The sequence below is a fragment of the Agelaius phoeniceus genome, chromosome 5 (genome assembly GCF_051311805.1).
Source record: "Agelaius phoeniceus isolate bAgePho1 chromosome 5, bAgePho1.hap1, whole genome shotgun sequence".
Taxonomy (NCBI): domain Eukaryota; kingdom Metazoa; phylum Chordata; class Aves; order Passeriformes; family Icteridae; genus Agelaius; species Agelaius phoeniceus.
Genome location: NC_135269.1, coordinates 61,329,624 through 61,353,617, shown reverse-complemented (window position 1 = coordinate 61,353,617; position 23,994 = coordinate 61,329,624). Strand labels below are relative to the sequence as shown.

The 23,994-nt window shown below is 38.2% G+C and overlaps 1 protein-coding gene across 3 annotated transcripts in view; it reads right to left on the bottom strand.

Annotated features, from left to right (window-relative positions):
* PTPN12 (protein tyrosine phosphatase non-receptor type 12) overlaps positions 1-23,994 on the bottom strand; it is a 69,767-nt gene that overhangs the window by 5,443 nt on the left and 40,330 nt on the right. For 2 of the 3 annotated variants that reach the window (XM_054630835.2, XM_054630834.2), the window contains exons 8-13: positions 22,428-22,570; positions 20,964-21,030; positions 20,307-20,384; positions 20,121-20,219; positions 10,928-11,013; positions 2,521-3,485 (exon numbers count right to left, since the gene is read on the bottom strand). In XM_054630835.2, coding sequence (XP_054486810.2) covers positions 2,521-3,485; positions 10,928-11,013; positions 20,121-20,219; positions 20,307-20,384; positions 20,964-21,030; positions 22,428-22,570 — 1,438 coding nt within the window. Of the gene's footprint in view, positions 1-888; positions 2,411-2,468; positions 3,486-10,927; positions 11,014-20,120; positions 20,220-20,306; positions 20,385-20,963; positions 21,031-22,427; positions 22,571-23,994 lie in introns of those variants that run through there. The other variant, XM_077179128.1, reaches the window with a different exon arrangement.

The window sequence follows — 23,994 nt, the reverse complement described above, 5'->3', positions numbered from 1 at the left end:
AAACAGGAGCCAGAGGAGATGGCTACTGTTGGTGCCAGTACCACATCCTGTCCCCAGCCTGTTCCCTCTCACCTCCCAGGAGTGTACTAACAAAAGCCATTCTGGCAGCAAAAGCCCCTCTCTGACCTGCTAAGAAATTTGAAGTAGTAATTAAAGGTTTAAAACAATTTAAAGTAGCTGCTGCCATAAGAAATGTCATCTGACAACTGTACTCTGCACAGGATTCAAAAATACAAAGACACATGTTAACTAATAAAGCCATGAAGCTTGAGCTGCCAGCATCCCCAGCTGCTGCAGGGACAGAATTCCATCAAGTTCTACAAGCCATCGTCTTCCAAGTGACTTCTGAGACCTGCTCCATCTCAAGGTTACATACAGCACAAGAAAACCTTCATTAACAGAAAGGGCCTCTATAAAACTATCAAATAAAGTCACCCTAGGTATGCACTAACTGAAAGTGAGTTTTTAGGGTTTTGTTCCTGTGTTGTTTCTGTTTTATTGTTCTCTTTGTTTTTTTCTTTTTACCTCAGGGTACAACTACTTTTCACTTCATTTGAATGAAAAAGAGGATTTAACTGTGTGGTAAGATCATGCACAGGGCAGTTATGGTTAGGCAATCAGGGTGCTGCTAATTTCACAGACAAGTTTCACTGCTGATTGCAGCCACATTCCCAGCTTCAGACAGAAGAGTCCTGAGCCAGTGTGAAAATGAGAAAGCCACTGTAAACAGGGTTTAGGATCACTGGTGCAAAGCAATCTAACCCTATATTCTTGAGTCCCTGAGGAATTACAAGACCTGCAAGCAGGATATAAAATGGGAAGTGTTCACTATTAAACAAATGGGGAAGAGATACACCCTTATTAACAAGAGATAAATGATAAGAAAAATTAATGTTAGAATTTTAATCAGTTCCTGTGAAATCATCAACATACCAGCAGCACAAGGGCTGTACTGTTATTTCAAGACGTTTCTGATACACAGTTACATGAAACAAATTCTAGAGTGACATTTCTCCAATTCTTTATCATATTTATGACATATCACTTATTTTATTTGCATGTTCTTACAGCATCTACATAATGAGATGCACAGAGAAATGATAATTTCCAAACAGTGACAAACAATGATTGCTCTGGGAAAGAAGAAAAAAATTCTGGCTAAAAAGAAAAATACAATAGCTTGCAAATCTATGAAACAAATCCAAGGAGAACTGCTTGTAAGGTTGAAATAACTATGACAAAAGGACTTTGTCAGCTTTGCAGAGCATCTTTTAAGTCACACTGTTTAACATATACAGGTATGTGCGAGTATTGTCCTGTGTTTACACAATCTAAACCCAAATCTATAGATCTATAGGCACAGATCACAATATCTATAGATCTATATCAAGATCTACAGAAACAGATTGTTTTTAAGGCTGCAAAACAGTTCATATCTCTGGATATATGACTTTTGGTGAACATTCAGTTCACAAAGCCAATACTTTGAATTCAGCTGGTTCTGCATCTTGCATCACACACTGAGCCCTATTTCACTTCAGAAAATCATGAAGTCTGCACAGACTCCTGAGATGAGGCCATCACTGTCAGCAGCTCCAAGCACAGCAGTCTGAGCTGGATCCAGAGGTTCATGTTCTTCCTTCAGCTCCACAGCTTTACTTCTTGTTTTGTTGGGATTTGCACAAGCAGTTGCCAAGGCCTAATCTCTTCTTCCCTGCTCTGCCCTCCATCTGCACTAAGTGTGCCAGCCTGACTGAAACCTGCACCTGCATGTTTTGGGACACTTTTGCCTTCAATAAATGATGTTCTAACTTGCAAACTTTTGCAAAAAAAACCCTCAAAAAAGTAGTAAAAGATAAAAAGCCACTAAATAATTTTCAATGTGCTAATAAAACATAACTTGGATTTTTAGATGAACAGCTGTATTAGCTTGTCACCCCCAGCCATGTACAGAAAAAGAGGAAAGCACAGCTAAATATTTACAACACTATTAAAATGCAGGAGCCAAATCATGAGCAACTTCAAAGACCAATGCAGTGAATAAGGTTACATCTACATTTTTAGGAATGTACAGCACATCAACCAATAAGCATGAAATTGTTATGTATTTGCACAAGGCTGTTGAAAATGCTTCGACTGGTCAACCCTCAATTATTATAGACACTTCCATGAAATTGGGCATAGAGAAAAAATATGCACCAAATAATAACATAGAAACCTACAATTACATACAAACCTACAGGAATGCATTATAAATAAAGCATTAAACAAATGCTCACAATAAAGCTCACAGTACAGCTTTTGAAGCAGCTAATCATGGTCTGTAGTACTTTATATCAAAAATAGCTCACATGCAAACTGAAAGCTGTCAGGAAAAGAGCTGTGCCCTCTCTGAAGCTGCCATACTACACTGGATTAAATTTACATTTAGAAAATTGCATTGCAAAGAAATTTATGTTGTCCAACACTACAGATGCAGCTAGATAAAGAGCAGCACTTCTGAACCTCAGTGAAACCTACCTTTGCCATCTTCAGAACATGTTACAGCTGTTAAGTCTTGCCTAGCAATAGACATTGGCAATACTTTTCTGGCAGAAATGTTTTCAGTGTTAGTGGCAGCAGAGACCGTGGCACTTGCGGTTGACACGCTGGACGCGCTTTCGCTCGTGGCCCTGTCGAAGTCCAGCTCATCCGTGTCAGAATCATCTGCATGGAGAGGGTTAGTGAAACAGAGGGGTGCTCGAACACAAACAGGAGTATGATCAATAGGATCACTGCAAGGATGCTCAGCTGGGCTGTTGGATACTAGAGAGAGAGTTTGAACACCGTGACACAAAGTGTCTGAAGACAACTCTTCAGACACGGAGGTTCGCAGCGCATTTTCAGGCCCCTGTAGTGCCCACGTGGCGTGTCCCTTTTCTGTCAGAGGCAGACGGTCTGGTCTGGGTGGGGCATCAGACACCTGCTGACTCTGCAGACCTTCTGGTGAAGGTATTAAGGCTGTGTTAGACTGTGGCACGCTGTACTCCATACATGAGTTTTGAGAAGCATCTACAAATGAATCCCCTGAAATCTGTTCCTGTGGCTTAAAGCTCTTATCAATTACACAGGATGACACAGGCTTAATTTTAATCGCATGTCCCCTGTTCAACAGGGAGTTGCCATCAAAGCTTCGTGGTCCCTCCTGCAGAGGGACCTTCTTGATCTCAAAACTGAGGTTGCGCTCCAGCCTCTTCTCTGTGTGTTCGCTGGGTTCGTTCTTCCCTGAATGTTCTGTGGACTTATTGTAATTCTCGTTGAGGTCTGTTGAATGCTCTGATGAAACCATGTGCAAAACTGGCTTTGGGTGGTATCTGTCATTGTCCTGCCACACCGTAGTGACTGTTTGATAAGCTGATGGGGGAGATGGTGTTAGGATTGGTGGTACTGGCTGAGGCTCTGGAGGCTGCAAGATTTCTTCTTTAGCATCTCCTTCTACAAGGCAACTGCAAAACAACCAAGACACAATTGTCTAAATTTTCTGCATTTTGACAAGATTTCAGCTATCTATCCATCTGCCACTGCAGTAGTTAATGCTGTAACACCAATATCAAACTCCACACAGAGCTTCCATTGCACACAGAAAATGTTTATAGAATATGACTAGTGAGGTAGGCAGGAATTAAGTCAACATCCTCAAAATGTCTTTCAGAATATCACAAGGACATTCATTCAGGCCACAACTAATCCTCACTAAAAGATTGCTCACATCCTTTCTCAGAAGCATTCTGCAAAGACATTGTAAGACAGGCCCTCTTGTGGCAGCATTTCACTACATTTTTCCTTAAGTGGCTCTGAGAAACTTGACATATGGAATTCAAATTTCAGTAAAGCCAAGGAAGATTTCTTTTTTAAAAAAAAATCCTTACAGCCCAACACTTAACATTGAATATCTTCCTTCAATTTTATTTTTCTGTATATGCTCAAGAGGATTTTACTTTTATGTTTGTGTATTTGATAGTCTTGGCTTAGTTGCAAACCAAATTTAGTCGACATGAGGTATATACAACATAAAAAATAATTCCAGTAGAATTTATGATCCAAATTATAGTGCATATTAGTGAAACCACAGCACTTATAACTGCAGTTATCTCAAGCTACTTAGAAGGAGAAGTTCTTCAAGCATATTGGTCAGATTAGATACAGAGTTGTTGACTACAAACATTTAGCACACCTGATGAAGGCATTTTTATTTTATAATTTTCATTCCTTTAAACATCCAGGATGAACTGGACAAGCTTAAGAGCTGGGCCCATGAGAACATCATCAGTTCAACAAAGCCAACTGCAAGGTGCTGTGCTCCTGGGTTGGAGCAACCCCCAGCATCCATCCAGACTGGGGGTTAAACAGCCTGGAGCAGCCCTGTGGAGAAGGACAGGGGGGCTGATGGACAGAGGCTGGACATGACCCAGAGTGTGCAGAAACCAACCCACAGTCCAAAAACCAACCATGTCCTGGGCTGCATCCAAAGCAGCATGGCCAGCACATGGAAGGGGGGAATTCTGCTCTGCCCCTACTCTGCTCTCATGAGACCCTCCAGCATAAGGAGGACAAGGTTGCACAAGAACTCTGTCTACAAGACAAAGGACAGGCTCTCATTATTTGTCTGCATGCCACATAATGAGCACAATCAAAGTACTACTTTGGCTCCTCTACTTGCAAACCATGCCTAAGAAGGACCCAGCAAGTGCAAACACTTGAGACTATCATGACATATAGGGAAAAACCCAAAACAAAAAAAGCCCAAAGACTGTTTCATAACTGAGTTTACTAGAGCACTAAAAGCACCTGACTTGGGACAGGCTACAGCATGTGTTTCATCATTGTGACTGTATTAACACCAAACTATAGCAGAATGGGTTGCAGAACTAAAATCTTTATACAAGGGATTCCATACTGAAGAGAACCATTTGGATTCTCAGTTTGTGAAAATCCAAACCCCTCAAGTACTGCAAGCTTCCCAGCTTCCAAATGATCTTCTACAAGTTCCTGTATCTTTGTATCTGGAAAACCCCAGGTCCCCTTGCAGTCCTGGGTGATCTCTTCCATTCTCTGCCTGACTCCTGTCACAAAGACTTGGGTCTCAAATTCCTTCTCTTCCTCTCCTCCCAGCACTTGTATATTGCTGCTTTTCTTTACATTAAAACAGAAGAAATACAAAGCATGTCTAAGCAATTTAACTGAAGTAATTTGGGAATTCTTGCCTCTAGTTGTTGAAAAATTAATAAGGTTGAGAATAAGGTGTTTGCCTGAATTAGTAAAGAAAAGACAGTAAAGTAAAAAAAAAAAAAAAAAAAAAAAGACAGTAAAGAAAGTAAAGATAACATGGAGGGGCATTAACCTTGCTCCAATTTAATACACATTAAGGACAAGAGAATTCCCTCCTCTTGCATTTCTCTCCTCTCTTCCAAATAGGGAGGGAGACAGTGGGTACACTTGCACAAATATTTACATGCTCCCTTTTACCAGCAGTGGTGCTCATCTGTAATCTCCACTAAATCCTCCTACTGAAAATCACAGTTTTCCCTTATTGACCTGATTTTCCTGACCCAGAGTTATTTACAATCAGCAAAACTAATTCCTTATCTGGCACAGATCTAATCTTATGCATTACAATAAGCTAAAGGAGCAAATTAGCATTCAACTAGATATAACAAGGATATAGGTCCACAATACCAGTCAAAATTCATGAGGTTCTTCACCAATTACTGGTCAATAAAATCACTCTACCCTTTGAGCCACTGGTAAACAGAGCCTCACAGCTATGCAAACAGTTCCCTTAGATGTATCTGTAGAACTGATGATAAAGGAAATGCTGCACAAATCAGCAGCCCAGAAGTTGATTAAACACCTTCCTCCTACACACCTCAACAGAACTACTACAATGTTCATCATTACATTTGAAGTTAAATGTCACTTCTTCATTTTTAGATGAGACCTTACAGTGAAGAAATGAGAAATTATTTATCAAAATCATTCTTTGCCTTATTAATATTGAAGGATATCTGTCCTCAGCAATTGAGATGTCCAAATAGCACTCTAATGTATTTTTTTCTCTTTAAATTCAGAAATAAATCCCAATAGGTAACATTTTTTCCATTTTACTGACATTTTTAATACTACTATTTCACATGTTCTGCATTGCAAATAATGATTCTGTTCATTTCCACGCAGCAGAAATATTAGGATATGAACACATTCAGAAGATCTCTGTTTGGCACTAGTTTTTTCTGAAAGTTTTGTGAATCTTGGGCATTCTGGGCTGCAGCATAATGCTGTCTTTGGGCATGTCCTTCACCAGCTGTGCTCCACAGACATTTCTGCCCCCAGAGGCAGAAAATTATCTGAAAATGAGCTACTAATACTCAAAAACAACAGGAGAAGTAAGACCAGATTGGTTTAAAGTACCAGGAAACTCACAGAAAGCTCATGAAGGAGCTATTGAGACAGAAAAGAGTCAGTGAAGCAAAGAAAGCCAGGTATAGTATATATAAATAAAGGTATAGTATATATATACTATATATATATATACTATATATATATATTATAAAGGTATAGTATATATATATATATAAAGGTATAGTACAGCTTCCCTGTACTATACCTTTAAATAAACACATAGGGCTGCAAAACCTCGTGGTGTGATAAAAAAATAGAAAGCTTTGTCATGACTCAGCCTTCAAGTGCCTCTTCAGATCCAAAAGCTCCTGATAATCTTGGAATGCCACTACCTTGGCACTGCCTCATTTACAGCTGGAAATGGAATTCCCCTGGGTGATTATGGCAGCTTTTTCATACACTCCTATTGCCACACAGCTGATGCAGGGCCCCAGTGCCTTCTCAGGTGTCAGGTAAACCATGAATTAGGCAAGAACACCTTTTTGCAATTATTTCTCATAGTAACAATTACACAAAATTTGTCAAAAGTACTATAACTTGTCCGGAAAAAAAAAAACCTTCCCACAGCTTTCAACCAAAAAAGTATACAAGAAAACAAGCCATTTATTGCTTTCTGCAATACATTATAAATTCTTAGAATGTTTTAAAATCTAATCCATTCTACTCCTGATGGAAAAGAGCTACATTACTGCAACTGCACACAATAGGTTCAGATTTAAATGAAACTTGGCCAGTGTTGAAAAGAAAAAAAGCCTTAAGTAATCCATGATTATTCTATGCAGCATACTGTAGGGTGTTCAAATAAAAGAGAGTGATGCCAAGGTCATGGAATGCAGCTGATATGAACAACCAAAAATAGATACCAAGCTCTACATCCTCCCTCATAATTAAAATAGGAAAATTAAACTCAACGTAAGTAGGCTGAAGCTAGACAAACACATTATTCTACTTTAGCATTAAATCACTGCCATCCACATGAAAGAAAATCAACAGTCCAGGTAAGTGAAGCTGCTGCAAAAGTACTACAAAAATTAAAATAAAAGTACAATGAATTAATAAAAATAACCAGCTGGTGAATTTATATCTTAAAATTTACTTACTGAGTCTTTTTGGTTTTTTAATTGTGGCATACATGTTAGAGACAGTTAACTAAGAATACCCATCAATGAGTTTTATCTTAGCTTTGTAGGAGACAGAGATGGTTTTCAGGGCTTGAAATGAAATAGAGTAATACAGAACCCTGGAAATGTATTTACTATCATTGGACTGAAGTCTGAACAGAATCTGATGAGAAGTTAAAATGCTACAGTATTTTACCCTTCCACCTTCAGACAGCAGCACATAGCTCTTCATTACACTGCATACAAAAAAGCTGTTAAATCATCTTTGCTTTTTATGAGTTTATGTCTAAGTCTATGCTTTGATTTCAAACTGCATTTGAACTTGAAAATAAAGAAATTTTTGTAACCAAGCCTGGCTAAAATAAATCACCTCTTTTCCCCAGTACTTTAGAATCAACTACTAATATTTCACAGACTAATACTGAAAGGCATTAAGGTGCTCCCTCTGAACTCTGACACATCAATCACCTAAAATCAAGTGCTGTCTAAACTGTAAACTTAAAACTTAAGTTTTTTGCAGTCTCTTATATAACAAAGTTAAACCTTACTTATGCCCTCTTCCTACCTTAACCTGAAAATAATTAAAACACGGCTAACAAAGACTTTCCATCCCCCCAAGTCCTCTAAAGAGAGGTGACTTCCACAAGAAGTGATCATCAACTGCCAAGCAATTTCTAGGATAAGGTGCTGGTGTATGCACTAATGAGTTGTTCTTGTTTACCTCTGGAATAATCAAGGAGTAATATTAGAATATTTTTTATGTTGACATCAAACAGAGAGAGACATTAGGCTAAATGATAACACTCACATAATGTACAGCAAGTGTAATTACACTAAAGCACTACAAGGGGATAAAAGCTTGGAAGGCAATACAATTCCAAACCTCTGCAGAACAAGCCCAGCTAGATGCTTCATGGTGACCTAATAAAATACCAATTTAATACCAATATAATTACAATATCCTAAAGATACTCCAAACTTCCAAGAAGACAGAAAAGCAGCCTAGAAAGTATCACTCCTTCCCCAATACATGCCCAGGCCAAAGCAAGTACTAAAAGGATTAATTACAGCTCTCTGAATAAGCTTCCTCCCACTCATGGTAAAAGTCTGTAGTGACATCTCATCCTCAGCTACAGGATACGAGCTGCACTTTCAGAAGAAGAGATCCTAAAGTCTAAAGAAGATCCTGAGATGTTTTCATTAGAACATTACAAACAGAGAGAGTGAGAAAGCCTCCCTCACAGACAAATCCTGCCATGGCCTGCATGGTTAGCCAGTGCAAAGGGCTGCAGAGGAGGTGACCCCATCTCATCCAGCAGATTTGGGGCTGTCAGAAAACAACTAACAGGTATCACAGACTTTGCTGTCAAAGCAAACATGGCTTAGGCAGTAACAATATGGAAAACAAGCATCCTGAGGCCTAGAAAAAAAATCCCATTTTTTTCCTGCTCACTCAGGATCACCTCAGGCAAGTTCACCTGAAACCAAGCTCACCCAAAGTACTCTGCACTATCAGTCCCTAGAGCCCTTCTTGCTTTAGAAAAAGCAAATGTTCAACCTTCCATTTAAAAAATGCAGCTTGGTTTACTAAATATACATTATAAAGGCATTTACAACATAGGTTATAAAGAATGTAAAAGCCTTATTTCTTTTCAAAAATAGTAGCTTTAGCAACTCACTTGTAACTTCTTCAGAGACAGTGCATGCAAAACTCAAGTACACATTTGGCTGGCAACCTAAAAATGTTTTCCTGTACATATGGGGATTAAATTAAAATGTTTCACTGACTCTGCTCTCCCATCCTCCCCAGGAAAAGGATGTTAATCTATGCCAAAACATCCACAATACACAAAACCTGGCTCTATGTCCTGAGTCAGGCTGTAGATTTGTAAAATTACCCCCCACATCAAGAATAAAACATGCTCATTAGGGGGTATTTTGAGCAGATGTGACTAATAGCAAATGAAGTCTTTCCTCAGAAGCATCTTCCAGGAGGAGTTTAATTAATTGTTTTTCAAAAATAATCTCCATTTTAGAAAGACGACAGCTTTGCTAAAAGCTTCCATTTATTCACCTCTAAGAAATCAATCTGCCTGCCACTGCTGGCAGATGGGAAAGTATGATTTCATGGAAACAGGCCCAAAAAACCCCAGGCCTTGAGGAGAGATTAAAAGATTTTAACTTAATGCAGCAAGTAAAGAACAATGCAGTGCAGATAAGACAGATGTGTGCTTAAACATGAATTACATGAATTTTACATATGTTAATATTATAATAATATATAAAAATGATAAAACTAAGGTTCACCTAAGATTATTTCAAGGAACACTAGTAAGGAAATACTCTATTGGATCAAAATCATATTTCTAAGCTCAGTGATGAAGTTTCAAGAGCTTGGAACTCATCATGAACACAGGTTAACACTCCTCTGTCATCATCTTAATCTACATCATTGAATACAGTCCCATTACCATCAATGCAAATAAGGTAAAAAATATATTGCCTACATAGCACCAACCTATCATTTGTTAGTAAAAAGCCCTAACCTACTTCCATCTCTTCCTTTATTTTAATGGAATTATACTTTACTTCTGCCTAAATATTATCCAAGAATATCACCTGGCTGGTGGTTTCTTATGTCATTCAACAACTTTAGGAAACCCAAGTGCTGCCCTTATATCTGTTTTAACACTGGCCAGATCACCTGCCAAAGGCCAAAGGCCACTGTAAGTGCTACAAACCAGCTGGGGGACTTGGGCACCCCGTTCAGGAGAGCTGCATCTTTAGCTGTCACTTGGGTTGGGCACCTGTTTTAGGGTGATGAATCTGTTGGTTCAGATTTAATTTTGGCTTCTGCAAAGCTATGCCTAAGCATTTTAAAAGCTAGAGAAGATTTTCCTCTGCTGAATGAAAGGATTCGTGAGACCAACTCTTCTCAACAACAGCAGCATTTGGTTGTCATACTCTAGTCAAAAGCAGTATTTGTCTGAGATTTTTCTAGAATAAATGGGTATGTGTCATTATGGTTTTGTCTCCAAAAAGGAGGATTCAGTCATTATTTGAGGTTATTTGAAGTTTGTTTTGCTACCATCACCTAGCAGAATTAAAACATAAGTAGATCTAACATATCTGACTAGTAAACATGTCTATTCACAGATAATCATTGCAAGGTTGGTATATTTAAACACAGACTTCACAAAAATATTGTAGCTTATATTTAGAGTCAATTATAAGACTTCTATTTGCATTATGTATATTTCTATTTATAAACACAACATATTAATCTTTAGTTTTTATGCTATCAGTAGCTTTATTCTATTTTTTATTTATCTTTCAGCCTAAAATAGTAGAGGATCACAGTTAAGTACCTGCGGGTCCGTGGAGGCTTTGGTGGAGGAGAATCCTGTTTCTCAGCATCTGAAGAACTGACAGCATTTTCTGTATTATTTTCATCCTGATTAAAAGAAAAAAGGATATTTTTACTCATGGCTGTAAAGCTGATACATAGAATATTTGAACTGTGAGGTCCAAAGATCTGTAATGACACTTGGCAGTAATATATAACATTATGATCTATTTTTGGCTGCCATATGGAGATCACTTTGAAAACTCTCTTCTAAATGTACAAAATTATTCTTCACCTTGTGTATCCAACTTCAAATTTTTCTGACTGAAGATTTTGGTCTGTTTGTCATTGAACAATCCACTAGAGAAAATACTCAAAAGCTGATCTTTCTTTAGTAGTGAGCAAGCTCTCATACACCCTCCCAATTAATCACTTGAATATTTAAATGAATAATTGGAAAATAAAGCATTTATTTTCCAGTCAGTCTAGTTATTTTCACTTGTACAATCACTCCAATGAAGATAAGAATAATCTACAGTGTTGTGAGAAAATGAGAAAGATCTTAACCACTTGTCTCCTAATGCATTGATCTAAAACACTTCCAAATAACCTCCCATTTGTGTACAAGAAAGTTTAATTTACTCAGCAAAGAATGAAGTTTTTCATTTCCATTTAGGACCATAAATATAAAATATTTTTTATATATGCAGGTATTTAGACTTACATGTATATACATGTAAAATACTGCTGTGTGTTAACCCTGGCAGGCAGCTAAACCCCACAAGAGCCACTCTCTCTCTCTCTCTCATTGCTCCACTCCACCCCTGGGGGGGAAAGAGGAGCAGCAGGAAAACTTGTGGGTCAAGACAAAATTGTTTAGCAGGCAAAGGAGAAGTGGGAGAAGATAAAAAGAAATCACAGAAGCAATGCAAAAGCAATCACTCCTAACCTTGCACAGGTGGGCCTTTGCCAGTTCCTGACTGTGCAAACACTGCTCAGCAAGAGCTGCAGCAAACAACCAGCACTGGTTTCACCACAGATCTAAAACACAGCACCCCAAGACTGGCCATGAACTTTATTTAACTACAGCCCAGCCCCTAGGCAAAAATAAGGAAAAAACCATATATGATTAAAAATCAAAGCAGAACATGCAACAGTCTAAAGCTGACATTCTATTTCCAAAGATGTGCCACAGCCAAAGACCCAACAAAACCAAGGAGGACCTTAGTGTTATCTTAACTTTAATGTTCATTTTACCTAAAGGCTGTTCTTGCAGAGGTTCCCTTTCAAAAAGAACAATATCCCAAATGGGTGTAATAGATTTCAAAGGCCAATACCACGTTCAGGCAATAGGGTCTGCTCTCTGCCAGCCTGCCTGCTGAGACTGGTGATAGGGATTGACCTCCTCAGTCTTACAGAACAAAAGGCAATTCCCTGTTAATTTTCTGCTTCAGATGTGATAGTTGCATTTGAATTCAGTGAGCAATTTTTGCTTTGGAAGATAAACTACAAGTTGCCTCAACAGTTAACTACCTTCACTTAAATTCAGATTAATTAGTTATATGTTTTTAGCTTCCATTACTTGTCTTACAAGTTAGCATACTGCTGCTGGCTACTGTGAAGAGTCTATTATCAAATTCTATTCCTCAGTGTACTAAGTGGAGCTTTACCTGTGCAGAAAAAAATGAACTATTTTGATCTTTCTTACTGTTTTTCCCTAAATACCCCCATTAAGTTGCTGTCAAATATAATATTGCACAAGTACTCCAGTAGAAACACCCTATTGTTCCTTAATGAATGGATGGTGTTAGCCCTTTCAGGGAAATTGCACAGGGAGTTCATTGTCCTGCTGACCACTAGCTCAAGCTATCAGGGGTTTTTTTGGAGTAAGATTCAATTAGCAGATAAAAGCCACTCACATTTAAATGAACACCACTGCAGTCAATCAAGGTTGTTTGGTTTCATACAATCATAGAACAGTTTCTGTAGGAAGGGACCTTCAAAGGCCATTTAATCCACACCTTCCTGCAATGATCAGGGACATCTTTAAAAAGATCAAGTTACTCAGAGCCCTGTCCAAGCTGGCCTTGGCTGCTGGCAGGAATGCCAGGATGGGGCATCTGCAGCCTCTCTGAGCAACCTGTTCCAGTGTTTCATCACCCTCATCACAAAACATTTCTTCTTTCCATCTAGTCTGAATGTACTGTCTGAATTGAAAACCATGATGCTTTGTCCTCCTGCAACAGGCCCTGCTAAAAACCCTGTCCCCATCTCTCTCATGAGCTCCTGGAAGTACTGCAAGGCCACAGTGAGGTCACCCTGGAGCCTTCTTTTCTCCAGGCTGAGCCACCACAACTCCCTCAATCTTCTAAGGAGACCTCCTCATCCCTGTGTCCCTCCTGGGGACTCACTCCAACAGGTCCCTCCTGTGCTGGGGATCCAGTGCTGGCAGCACAACCCAAGGTGGGGTCTCAGGCATGGAGCAGAGGGGCAGATTCACCTCCCCTCACCTGCTTTGGATGCAACTAATGACTGAGGAAAAATATGAATGTGAGTTGTTGTGGGTTTTTTTAATTAGTATGTCTACAGTGCATCCAGATTTGGGGTCCCCAGCACTGGAAACATTACCATGGGCCATGAACATCCAACCCCTCCATCAGCTTCTCTCAAAAATTTTAAAAAGCAATTTCCTACCTCTTGACATCAAGTAATGAGTGACCATACAGATCATTTTGCCTGTAACAAATATGGACATTAATTTTACTGCCTCATTCAGGCAGAGGACCATGCTGAAGCTTGGTGCCAAAGATGCTGAGGCTCCCAGTATTCCACAATAAACTCTGTTTCCTGCTCAATGGTTGTGCCATGTTCCTCCCTGCTTCCCCCAGTTGTGCAATGCAAGCTCTGAGTCTCTCCCTTATGTATTTGTTACTATGGATAGCACTGAGTGCATTGGTATTGTACTAAAAAGGCTCCCCTTACTCAGAAGTACTAACAACCAAAGCTAGAAATGAATGCATCCTGAACAACTGCATCTTGAGCACAGAGTGGGCTGCTGGCCTTGCTTCAGCACTGCAGCCCATCCCAGTTTCACAAGGCAGAAAGATGCTAGAAAGAGAGAGACTCCACAAGAGTTCCTCCCCCTCACCACCAACCTCTCCATCCTACAACAGAGCAGAAAAGTCTCCCAGTTCAGTTCCACTAGCACAGAAGTTTTCAGGAACACATTTCTTATTTATGCACTCATTTTTCTAAAGGGTATTGGCAAGGGAAAGGGTGTGCCTGTTGGCTCTAGACTAACTTGTCCAGAAAACAAACCAGCAGCTGCATCCCTGTCCTTCTATGTTTGTAAAGTGAAGTGTTTGTGAACAGAATGTTTCCTGAGATATGCTTTTCTCACAGGCAGAAGAAAAAGCTTATTAGAGAAGCTAACATATGTCAAAGCTTTTTTAAACTCCACATATACTAACAAGCTGTTTCTAGTTGAGACAGGCAGAAGTAGCTGAAAGGGCGCTGCTATTTTTGTTACTGGTAACAAAATATATGTATAAGCCCTAAAAAAATGTATATAAACTCAAATGTCCAAGGCACATGCACAACTACAGAGTTTACAAAAACAATTCCTTGAAAAAGAACCATTTAAACTCCCAAACAAAACCCAACAAGAAAATCTGCACACACAAAATGATACTTTTAAATTTAACACCAGAAAAGCCAGTGGTTACCCCAATTTTGTACACAGGGAAGGCTTCAGACAGAGAAGTGTTGAAAGTTTCACTTGTGCATCAGGTTCAGCTCCAGATCCATTCACTGTTTTAGTTACATTGAATGAGGAACAAGAATGATTACAGGATTTACTGTCACCAAAAAAAAGAGGTACTTTGCTACTTTCCTTAATTAGCTCCATGGATTGATGTTTCTGTGAAGGCTTTGTTTACTTTTAGAGAAGTCATTCCCTGTCACTTGTTCTCAATTCTGTGTTACAAGAATAGGGAATAACCAGTATTTTGAGTATTTCTCACCCTTGAGTGACACAGATTTCCCTGTCATATACATCAAACTAAGTGAATAGGCAAACATGCAGAAAAACCAGCATGGAGCAGAAAGGAGGGAGCTTGGCTCTGAAAGTGAATATAGGGTATCTCACTGGGATGACTGCATCTGTGGAGAGGAGCAGATGGTGGTATTAAGAAAAAGCCTTCCACAGCCTTCCTAAGCACAGCTTATCAACATCAGCCAGCACTCCCTTGCTTCTCTAGACAGATGTTGCATTCTCAGGCAGAGCACAATTTTTAGAAGTATCAGCTTAGACAAACCAGGACAACACACGTAGCTCACAGGGGTTATCATACAGAATCATGTTTTAAAAATGGATTTACAAATGTGCAGTTCACTAAGTGTTCAGTTGTCTTCTGCTTTCTCACAGAAGACAACTACCCTACTGTCTCACTGCACTGTCTTCTCACTGCAACATGGGTAAAGGAAAAAACAGGATCTTTCCCCAGCCTTTGTGTCTATTTGCATCAAATGCTCAACAGTTCATGAGCTCCCTTGGAGTTGCTCCCCTGAGGAAGCAGCTACTGAGATCAGTGAAACTGCTCATAGTTAGGAATTTCTAGGTATTCTGTTAAATTGCAGATATACAGACGAGTGCATACCTACCTATGAAAGACTACATTAATAATTGACAAGGCCATAAACTCAAATACTTGGTGTAGATTGCCCCTGGTCTACTAAAATGCAGAGTAACTCGTGTTCCTGCAGTAATGCAGAGAAACAAGGATTTCCCACTGTCTAAGGAAACACAAACTGTGCTATCACCTCCCAAGGGGAGTCTTTCCTCCACCTGCTTCCACCACTCTCAGTCACCAAACTGCTGGCACTAACTTCAGGCAAATAGAGGATCTCAGTCTTAGACTGAGATTTCACACACACTGACTACAATTCAAAACCTTTTTCCCAGGAATTGCAATGTATCATTTTCTTTTGGAAACTCACTGTGGAAATATTTAATGTCATTCAGAACTTTTCTGTACCAGTAAAATACTGGCAAATTTACTGCAAAGACTCCTCCAGAAGTAATCTCATGTTTTCCCTTAAAAGGAATTGAGGCATTCCTTTTTGCCCTTTTTATAAAGCAGCATGGGAATCACTGAGCATCAGTAGATAAAAAGAGAAATACTTCAGATTGAAATGATACACTCAAGTGACTCAGATTAAATAAAACATTCCAACAGAGGCAACGAGATCAATGTCTCTGAAGAAATACATGATTTTTTAGAAGGCTGCAATGACAAAAAATATCCTTCCAAGCAGCCAAACACCAAAGAGAATATGAACAGCACAGACTTTTCACTTACAGTTTCTAAACCATTAATGTTTCAAATAACAACATTCTTCTTAGAGCATCCAATTCCTCCGTGACTTCTACAAGTGCAGTCAACCACCACAACAGAACTCTGTTGCTTTTACAGCACGAAATGCAAGAGGCACTGAGAGCACCAGCACTGCCAGATTTTGGAGAAAGTGATTATTAACACAAGCTTCTGCTCATGGAGAAGGGCAAAGCAAGGACTTGCAGTGTCCTAACATGCTTGGTACTGTCAAGAGAAAAAATTCAAAGAAACATTTCTGAATTGAGAGTGAGCTTGGTTGTCTTTTAACCAATTTTCTTTTACTGCCTTCCAAACACAACATCCAACTTGATGAAACTCCATATGATTCAGACTTTCCAAGACAGCTACAATTCACAGCTCCAGTTCACTTCAGCTCATGAAGAACCTTCTCAAATAACTCATAAAATATTTAACTGATACAAATCTGACTGATACCTTATCAGATGACCAAGACTAATGATTTCACATATCTTTCAAAGCTTCCAAACACAACATCAAGTGTAATATTTTCACAGCAGTACTAACAAAGCCAGTGATGGTGAGAAGCACAGCTATTGACTTGAAATACATGACAACATGACCAAGAATTTCAGTGAGAAGGGCTTCAGTCCAAGACTCTGTTCCAATTTAATTGTTTGGTAACTGGAAAGTACCACTAAGTAGGGGAAGGGAATAGTTCTGATTATCAAATTTAGCATCTGAATTCTTTCCTTGTCAAAAAAAAATGGCTCCTGAGCAGCAATTCTTCACCCTGAAATTTGGCTGCTTGGGGTACTGTTGAAATTACTGGTATCTGAGCAGAGCTTTCCTTATTTCAATTCATTCAAATACTTAGTGCTATGTTAAACATTTGCAGCTCTACACATTCACAACAGGTATAACTACATGGTATACATTTCCTACATTAAAGCACATCATGTATTTTTGACATGGTTTGGGATCTATCAAATTCTGATGGAAATTCTAACCCTATCCTAAGTCTCTGTTCAACCCCTGCATGCCTTGCTGCTGACTTTTTACAGTATTGTTCCCAGCAGGGCAAAGCTGGCAAGTTCCCAGGAACACACGTTTGGGATTGTGTCTGAGCCACTTCCCCATGAATGCTGCCCCTCAGTGCCAATCAGATTAACCTTTTACTGGGATTTTACTGGGATGCTGCTGGCAAGCCCTGCTCACAGAGCCTCTGGAACTCAACCCATTTCAACACTGCTGGAAATGAGAACAGCAAGAGGAAAACAAACCATGAAATCGACCCTATGGAGCACTCCAGCTCTTCACAGCATTATCAAAATAGAACAGCTGACATTTCCTCTTCAGCCCAGGAGCATCTCCTACTTAACTAATAGTATTATAGCCAAAGTAGGCACATGTATTTTTTGGAATTATTTGGAATTATTTTTCATTGGGCATAATAAAAACTGTTCACATACTGAAGATTTCATAGCTGCTGTAGCATCTGCAGGCAGAGTAACATACATGAAGGAGCCTTAGAATACTACATTGTATTTAATAAAGTTACTTGAAAAATTCCTGCCTCAGATTTAGTTTTTTAACCAGGATACATCCCAGAATGGTTGTTTGTTTTTTTAAGAGAAAGCAAAATAGAAAATTTCTGGGGAAAATCAGACATTATATACAACAGATGCTACATTCCTGAAGGAAAAAAAGGAGCTTTGTCAGAATATCAAAGTGATGTCTCAAGTGAGCTTCAAAGTTTTGAGAAAATATTTAACTGGATATGTGAAGTTTCCCTTATAAATCCTGAACAGAAGCTAAGCCTATACCAGTTAATTCATTCAAAGCAATTTTTGTAATAAATGGACAGTAGCAAATTTAAGTACCAAACTTTTAGATACAGAAATTCTCCACCTATGAGACTTGGTTCCCCTCAAGCTTTCTGCAGAATTATTCAAGTAACAAAAGGCAGAAGCATCATTTCCCACCACAAAGCAGGCTATGCCTAGTCAGACAAAGATTGACTTGGCCCTGCTTCCAGCAGGGACTGAAGGGAACTTCAGGGAAGAACAAGATCAGAGCAGGCATACTGGGATCCTTCCCTAGAATGTTTTCCAACAGATTGCAACTCTGGAATTTGATAGGTCAGAGGTCAGTGAAACTCATGGAAGATTCCAAGATGGTGAGATATTCACCCCAAAGATACAGGTTTCAGCTGCAAGGAGCTCTGCAGCTTCATGTTGCATTTTTTAGACAAATGTCACTTTTTTATTAAGTCTTTCAGGTCTCACTGGTATTCCTTAGAAAAAGTTAAGAGTCATCAGCTTTCTGTTGTTAGTCAGCCTCTGTTGTATTTAACCTCAGCCATTTTTTTCTCCATCTCAGTCTGGCTGTTCTTTGGATTGAGCCTTCCAACACCTTTGATCCTTGTCCAGTTGTTTAATGTTCAAATTCTGCAACATATTTTTGAGATAAGCAGACTTGACATGCAGTCAGTAGTCCAACTGCAAGTACCCACACAAGGACATTACAGTCTCTGCTCTTACCAGTTTCCAAGTAACTGCTGAAATTCAATTTCCTTTACAACTTGTTGATCATAAACCAAGATCATATCCAAGTAAAACTCAAAACTCACACTCCATCACTGCCTTTTCAGAGCTGGGATTCATCCCTCTCTCACCCCCATATACATTACCTATCCATTTTCTATTTGGTCTTGTTTTATTAGTCAGCAAATCTCTCAAGCTGTGCTAAAGACAGCACTTGCCTTTGTTACAGAGCACCACCATAATCTGCCACAGCTTTACTCATCTTCTGGAATATGCAAGTCATTTAATGTATATATAGTAATAGGAGTAAGTTAATAAGAGACATTTTTCATCCTATACAAGAGCACAGACACAGGTCAGATTTAAGGCAAATAACCAGAAGATACAGTAGACTGATCTACCTATTATTTTATAATCAAAACTCAAGTACTTAGAAATCACTTCTGTACAAAATCAAGCTGCATATTCCAAACCCTGCCATGCTCATTTCTCAGGAAAAAAAAATAAAAATCACACATGAGCTTAATCAAACCTGTAACAAATAAAAATAGCCAGTCCTATCCATACTTCCATACTGCATTTAGTCAACAAGCTCCTTGTCATGACTAAAGACCTCATAAGTACTGCATGAACCATATAAATTCTCAGGAGTTAGCAGAAGGGTGGATACATTTAATCCAAGAACTGAAAACATTCTAGACTTCCTAGAAAGCACATATAGGATAGCTAGATCCCTAAAATAAATGGGATGCTTATTAATAAAAGCATTTTTAAAATTGCTTCCAGATATTTCAGAGTCCTGGAGATACCACTCATACTCCCTCTAGAGAGCTATGGAATCTACACCAATTAGGGACAGAAAATCACTGAATAAACAAAACACAATCCAGGGACAAAGGGTGGTACAGAGTTCTGGACTGTGGGAGAGAAAGAATATATTAATCCAAAAGCCATTTTTCACACAGTGCCCAGCAGCAGCCAAGAAAACATATCTAAACAAAAAAAAGAGAACAAACATATAGGGCACATGGAATTTAAAGGGGAAGGATAGAAAGACAGAAAAATCCTCAAATACTGTAAATACCAATGAAGAATATTTTTTCCACTTCCTTCTCCTTTGTTAAAAGGATAGAGCATGCAGATCTCTGACAAAAGCATTTTAAACTTTTATTTCTCTCCCCTAACCTATTTCAATGCAAGCAGTACTTGAAAAAAACATGAGAGCTTAATAAGATCACACCATTGAACACTAAAAACAACTTCACAGGAGAATTTCCATCAGAAGCTAACAGCTACATATGGGAAAGACACCTACCACTCCATCTGCAATCTTCCAGTCTGCACAACTTTCATATTTTTGCAGTTGCTTTTCAAACAGTTGTGCTATGGCTCGATGGACAAGCTCATACTGCTCCTGTAAGGTACCAGATAAAAATTAATGCACAAGATCTTTTCAAAGAATAGCAATATATTATCACATTTATTAAAAAAAAACCTATACCTTTGTTTGCACTGCAGAATGCCTCTGTGTCCTCATTTCCTGGATTAAATTAAATACATTGAATTCTTCAGGTATTTTCTGAAACACAGAAGCAAGTTGATTACAATGACATAACTGTCAAAACAACAATATAAAAGCTGTTAAACATAAAAAAAGTCTAACTTTTATAGGTAAAGTTAATCTGTTCTCTCCACACTGCAACTATTAAATTTTTTTTCAAAGCAACTTCAAATTTACCTTTGATTTAGATCAGATGAGAGCATTTCAAGCATTTTTGAAATGAAATAACCAATGCCATGAATATGGCACTGCAATGTTAACAGTGATTCATAATCTAAAAATCCCAGAATGAAGTTACCCCTTTATATTTTAGCTGCATGATAAATCAGAGAGACTGAGAAAGTTAAATTTAAAAATCAATTTATACTGAAATCTATTTTTTTAATTAGAATTATATAGAGACCTATTTAGATAAAAACTTGCTGTCAAATGACAGTAAGTTCATACTAAAGCATGAGTGCAATGAAACTAAACATCCAACCTGTAGAGAGTTCCAGAATGTCCTAAACATTTCCCTATTTTTGAACACTTTGAAGCTCAATCAATCCCTGCTATGAAATTACAGAATGTCATTAAACTTCTTTTAGGATTCCTTACCCCAGCTTTAAGCAAATTCCATGTATAATCTATGGCACAGATGGCTCCTGTTCTTCCACACCCTGCACTATAACATAAAAAGATAGGTGTTAGATATTATTTAAATTTGATAAAAAACCACTATAAGCCTCATATTTTGGAAGTCCAAAATTAAAAAAAAAAAATCCAAATCCTTCAACTATCATTTTAATTTCACTCAGCCTGACACTATAGTGTCTTAAAAATAAAATTAGCAGTGCAAGATGCAGCATTGAATTTTTTAATGCAAGTTTTCATTGCCATTTGGAACTGCAGTCATGCAAGATGATTCAGAGCTGACAATTTTATTGTCTCTTCCTTTTGTCACACTATTCCCAGCTACTACTGCTTCATCAGGTGTGGTCTTCTCCAAGTTTAATGATAAATGATGTAAAATGGCAGAACAGAAGACATTGAAAGACTTGCCACATTATTCTGATTTAGTATCACATCCATATTTTTTCCTCTTTAGCTAAAAACATAAATCTGAAAGTTTAAGAATGACAGCAAAGTATCTTATTTATTTTTCCTAATTGTATGAATTCCTCTGTTTTACACATGCAGAGTTATAATTCATGCATATTTATTACATTATAATGACACTGCTGTAAAGAATCAACATTCAGAATTATATTGACATTCAAAAAGAACAGGACAAAGTGAATAGATTCCAGTGCTAAGTCAGTTTATGTTTTTAGACCTCACTGAAGAGTGACAACTCAAAAAAAGGATGCAGCCCTAAGAGAATAACGAAGCTCTAAGGACTTAATAACTCCCATGAATTTAACATGTCCTGGCTTATCAATCTGAATTCAATTTTTCCTGACATAACACATGAACCTTTGTTCATTTAAAAAGCATTAAAAACAATAGGCAAGATTTTCAGATAAATTGTAAGAAAGTGTCAATGTAGCCAAACATTTTCATAGCAATTCAGTCTCAACAGTTCTGGTAGCCAAATTTCAGGTCAAGGATGAAACTCTTGTTTAGAAGCAAAGACTTCCCAACTGGAAACTACAACCTGCTCATTAAAGATCTTTTCTGTCATATTAGAGCACAGACAGAGTTCTTAGTGGTGCTATGTAGTCTCTCCTATTGAGAATGGAGCCTTTACTCTCAAGCTGATTTGCAGTGATCTTCAAAGTCTATTTTGTCCTCACAAGGATTTATGTCTTAAGAACCTCAAAACAGGTCCCCTTTCAAAGGCTCATTCTTTTCTGATTGATATTCTGTCTTAAACTGAAGGAAAAGCAAAATTTCACTGTGACATCAGTTTTAAGAAAATGAAGCCTGGATGATTTTGAATTAAATTTTGTCATGAGAATTTTTCAACGAAAATAAATAACTCAATTTGGACTCAAAACTAAAACTAGTGCATCCTATAAAAAAAGTCTAGACTTCAAAAAATGAAAATGCTTCAAATGAAAAGATAAATCCATTTGATACCTGCAGTGTATGCAAATAGGAACATCTTCATGTTCCTGGTATTCTCTCATCAAGCTGATCATGTCCAGAATAGAATCAAAAGACGAAGGGACATCGTGGTCAGGCCAGTTAACATAATGAAATTGATAGACACTACGAGTCTCCTGAGGGGAGCAGGGAGAAAGACAACACACATTTCAGTTTGTACCAGAGCAGCTCTATGAACCTTTGCTTTGACAAGTAATTGACTGGATTAAAAACCCTATAGCTTATACCACTGCAAAAAAGAAAAGAGAAATTCTGAAACCATATTTGAAGTGCTGCTAATGCATAAGATGCCCTAAGGGACAGTTCAGAAGCCCCTCACTATTATATGGGTAAAGGACCAACAATGCTGCACCACATGAAAAGGCTCTATGTCCTTACAGCTAGAACTTGGAAATGGAGAAAGAATCTTTCAGCTTTCTATTTGTACTTCAGTAACTTTCATTGAGGGAAAAAAACGGGGGCAAAGGTGTTGTTTTGTCACACTGCAAAATAAAGAGTGTGCACATGTGCACAGGCTATCAGAGGGAAATTAAGAAAACAACAGAAATAATCGAGACCATACCTAAATATGGATCACACTTGCACTTTATTCTAGCAGCAGGAGCTACAATAGCACTAAAGACAAGGTAAGAAGCAGGCTTTAGAACAGCTTAGTTACTCAGCTCCCTGAATCCCTGAAAATCCTCCCTTTCATCACTATCCAAAGCATCTGCAGCAAGCAGCAGAACCAGCAGCTAGTTCTACTGCACCTTCCCATGCTGGTGTTCACCTCTGGGTTCAGCATCCTCCTCAAAGTAATGTACTGGACAGCATGAAGGTTTTGATCCACATTATAGTCTAGAGGTTTCAAGACCTACACTACCTTCTGTTTCATTATGTGAGAAGAAACATAGCAGGCCTTTTAAGCATGGAAATTTATCTATTTTTGATGCTTGACTTTTCCCAGCTCTCTGAAAACACCATGGCTAGCTAAAACAAGAGAAAACACAGCCTAAGAAAGCACAAATTTAAAAATCAACATGATTATGTAAAATCAAGGTCATCAGTAAAAAAAGTAAAACATCATAGAGTTACAGCTATCTATTAAATTTCACTTAATTACTTTTAAAAAGACTATTGATTTTTCACATAAGCAGAGTAGTCAGGGGAAAAAAAAAGGATTTGTTTTATATAGGAAAATCAAACATTTAAAAGAACCTTTATAGTCCTTTTTCTCTACTGCCACTTATATACTAAACAACCAAAGTTCTTGAAAATAATCAAGTTTCAGTCAAACTGATTTTCCTTCTAGAAACTAAAGTAACTCTGTAGATTTATGGAAATTTTAAATCCTTTTGCATAGCTTCCTTTTGTATGATAATCCACTGCAAATGCTACAGAAGTGACAAAATACATAATTATTCTGGAAAACCTGTAAGCAAACTTAAAAGGATATTACTTTATACCACAAATACACTTTTCCTCCCCAGTGCAAGGCTATGCTTAGAATACTTCAAAGAAAGATGAAAAGTCTGCAGTTAATTTTACAGGAATCCTCAAG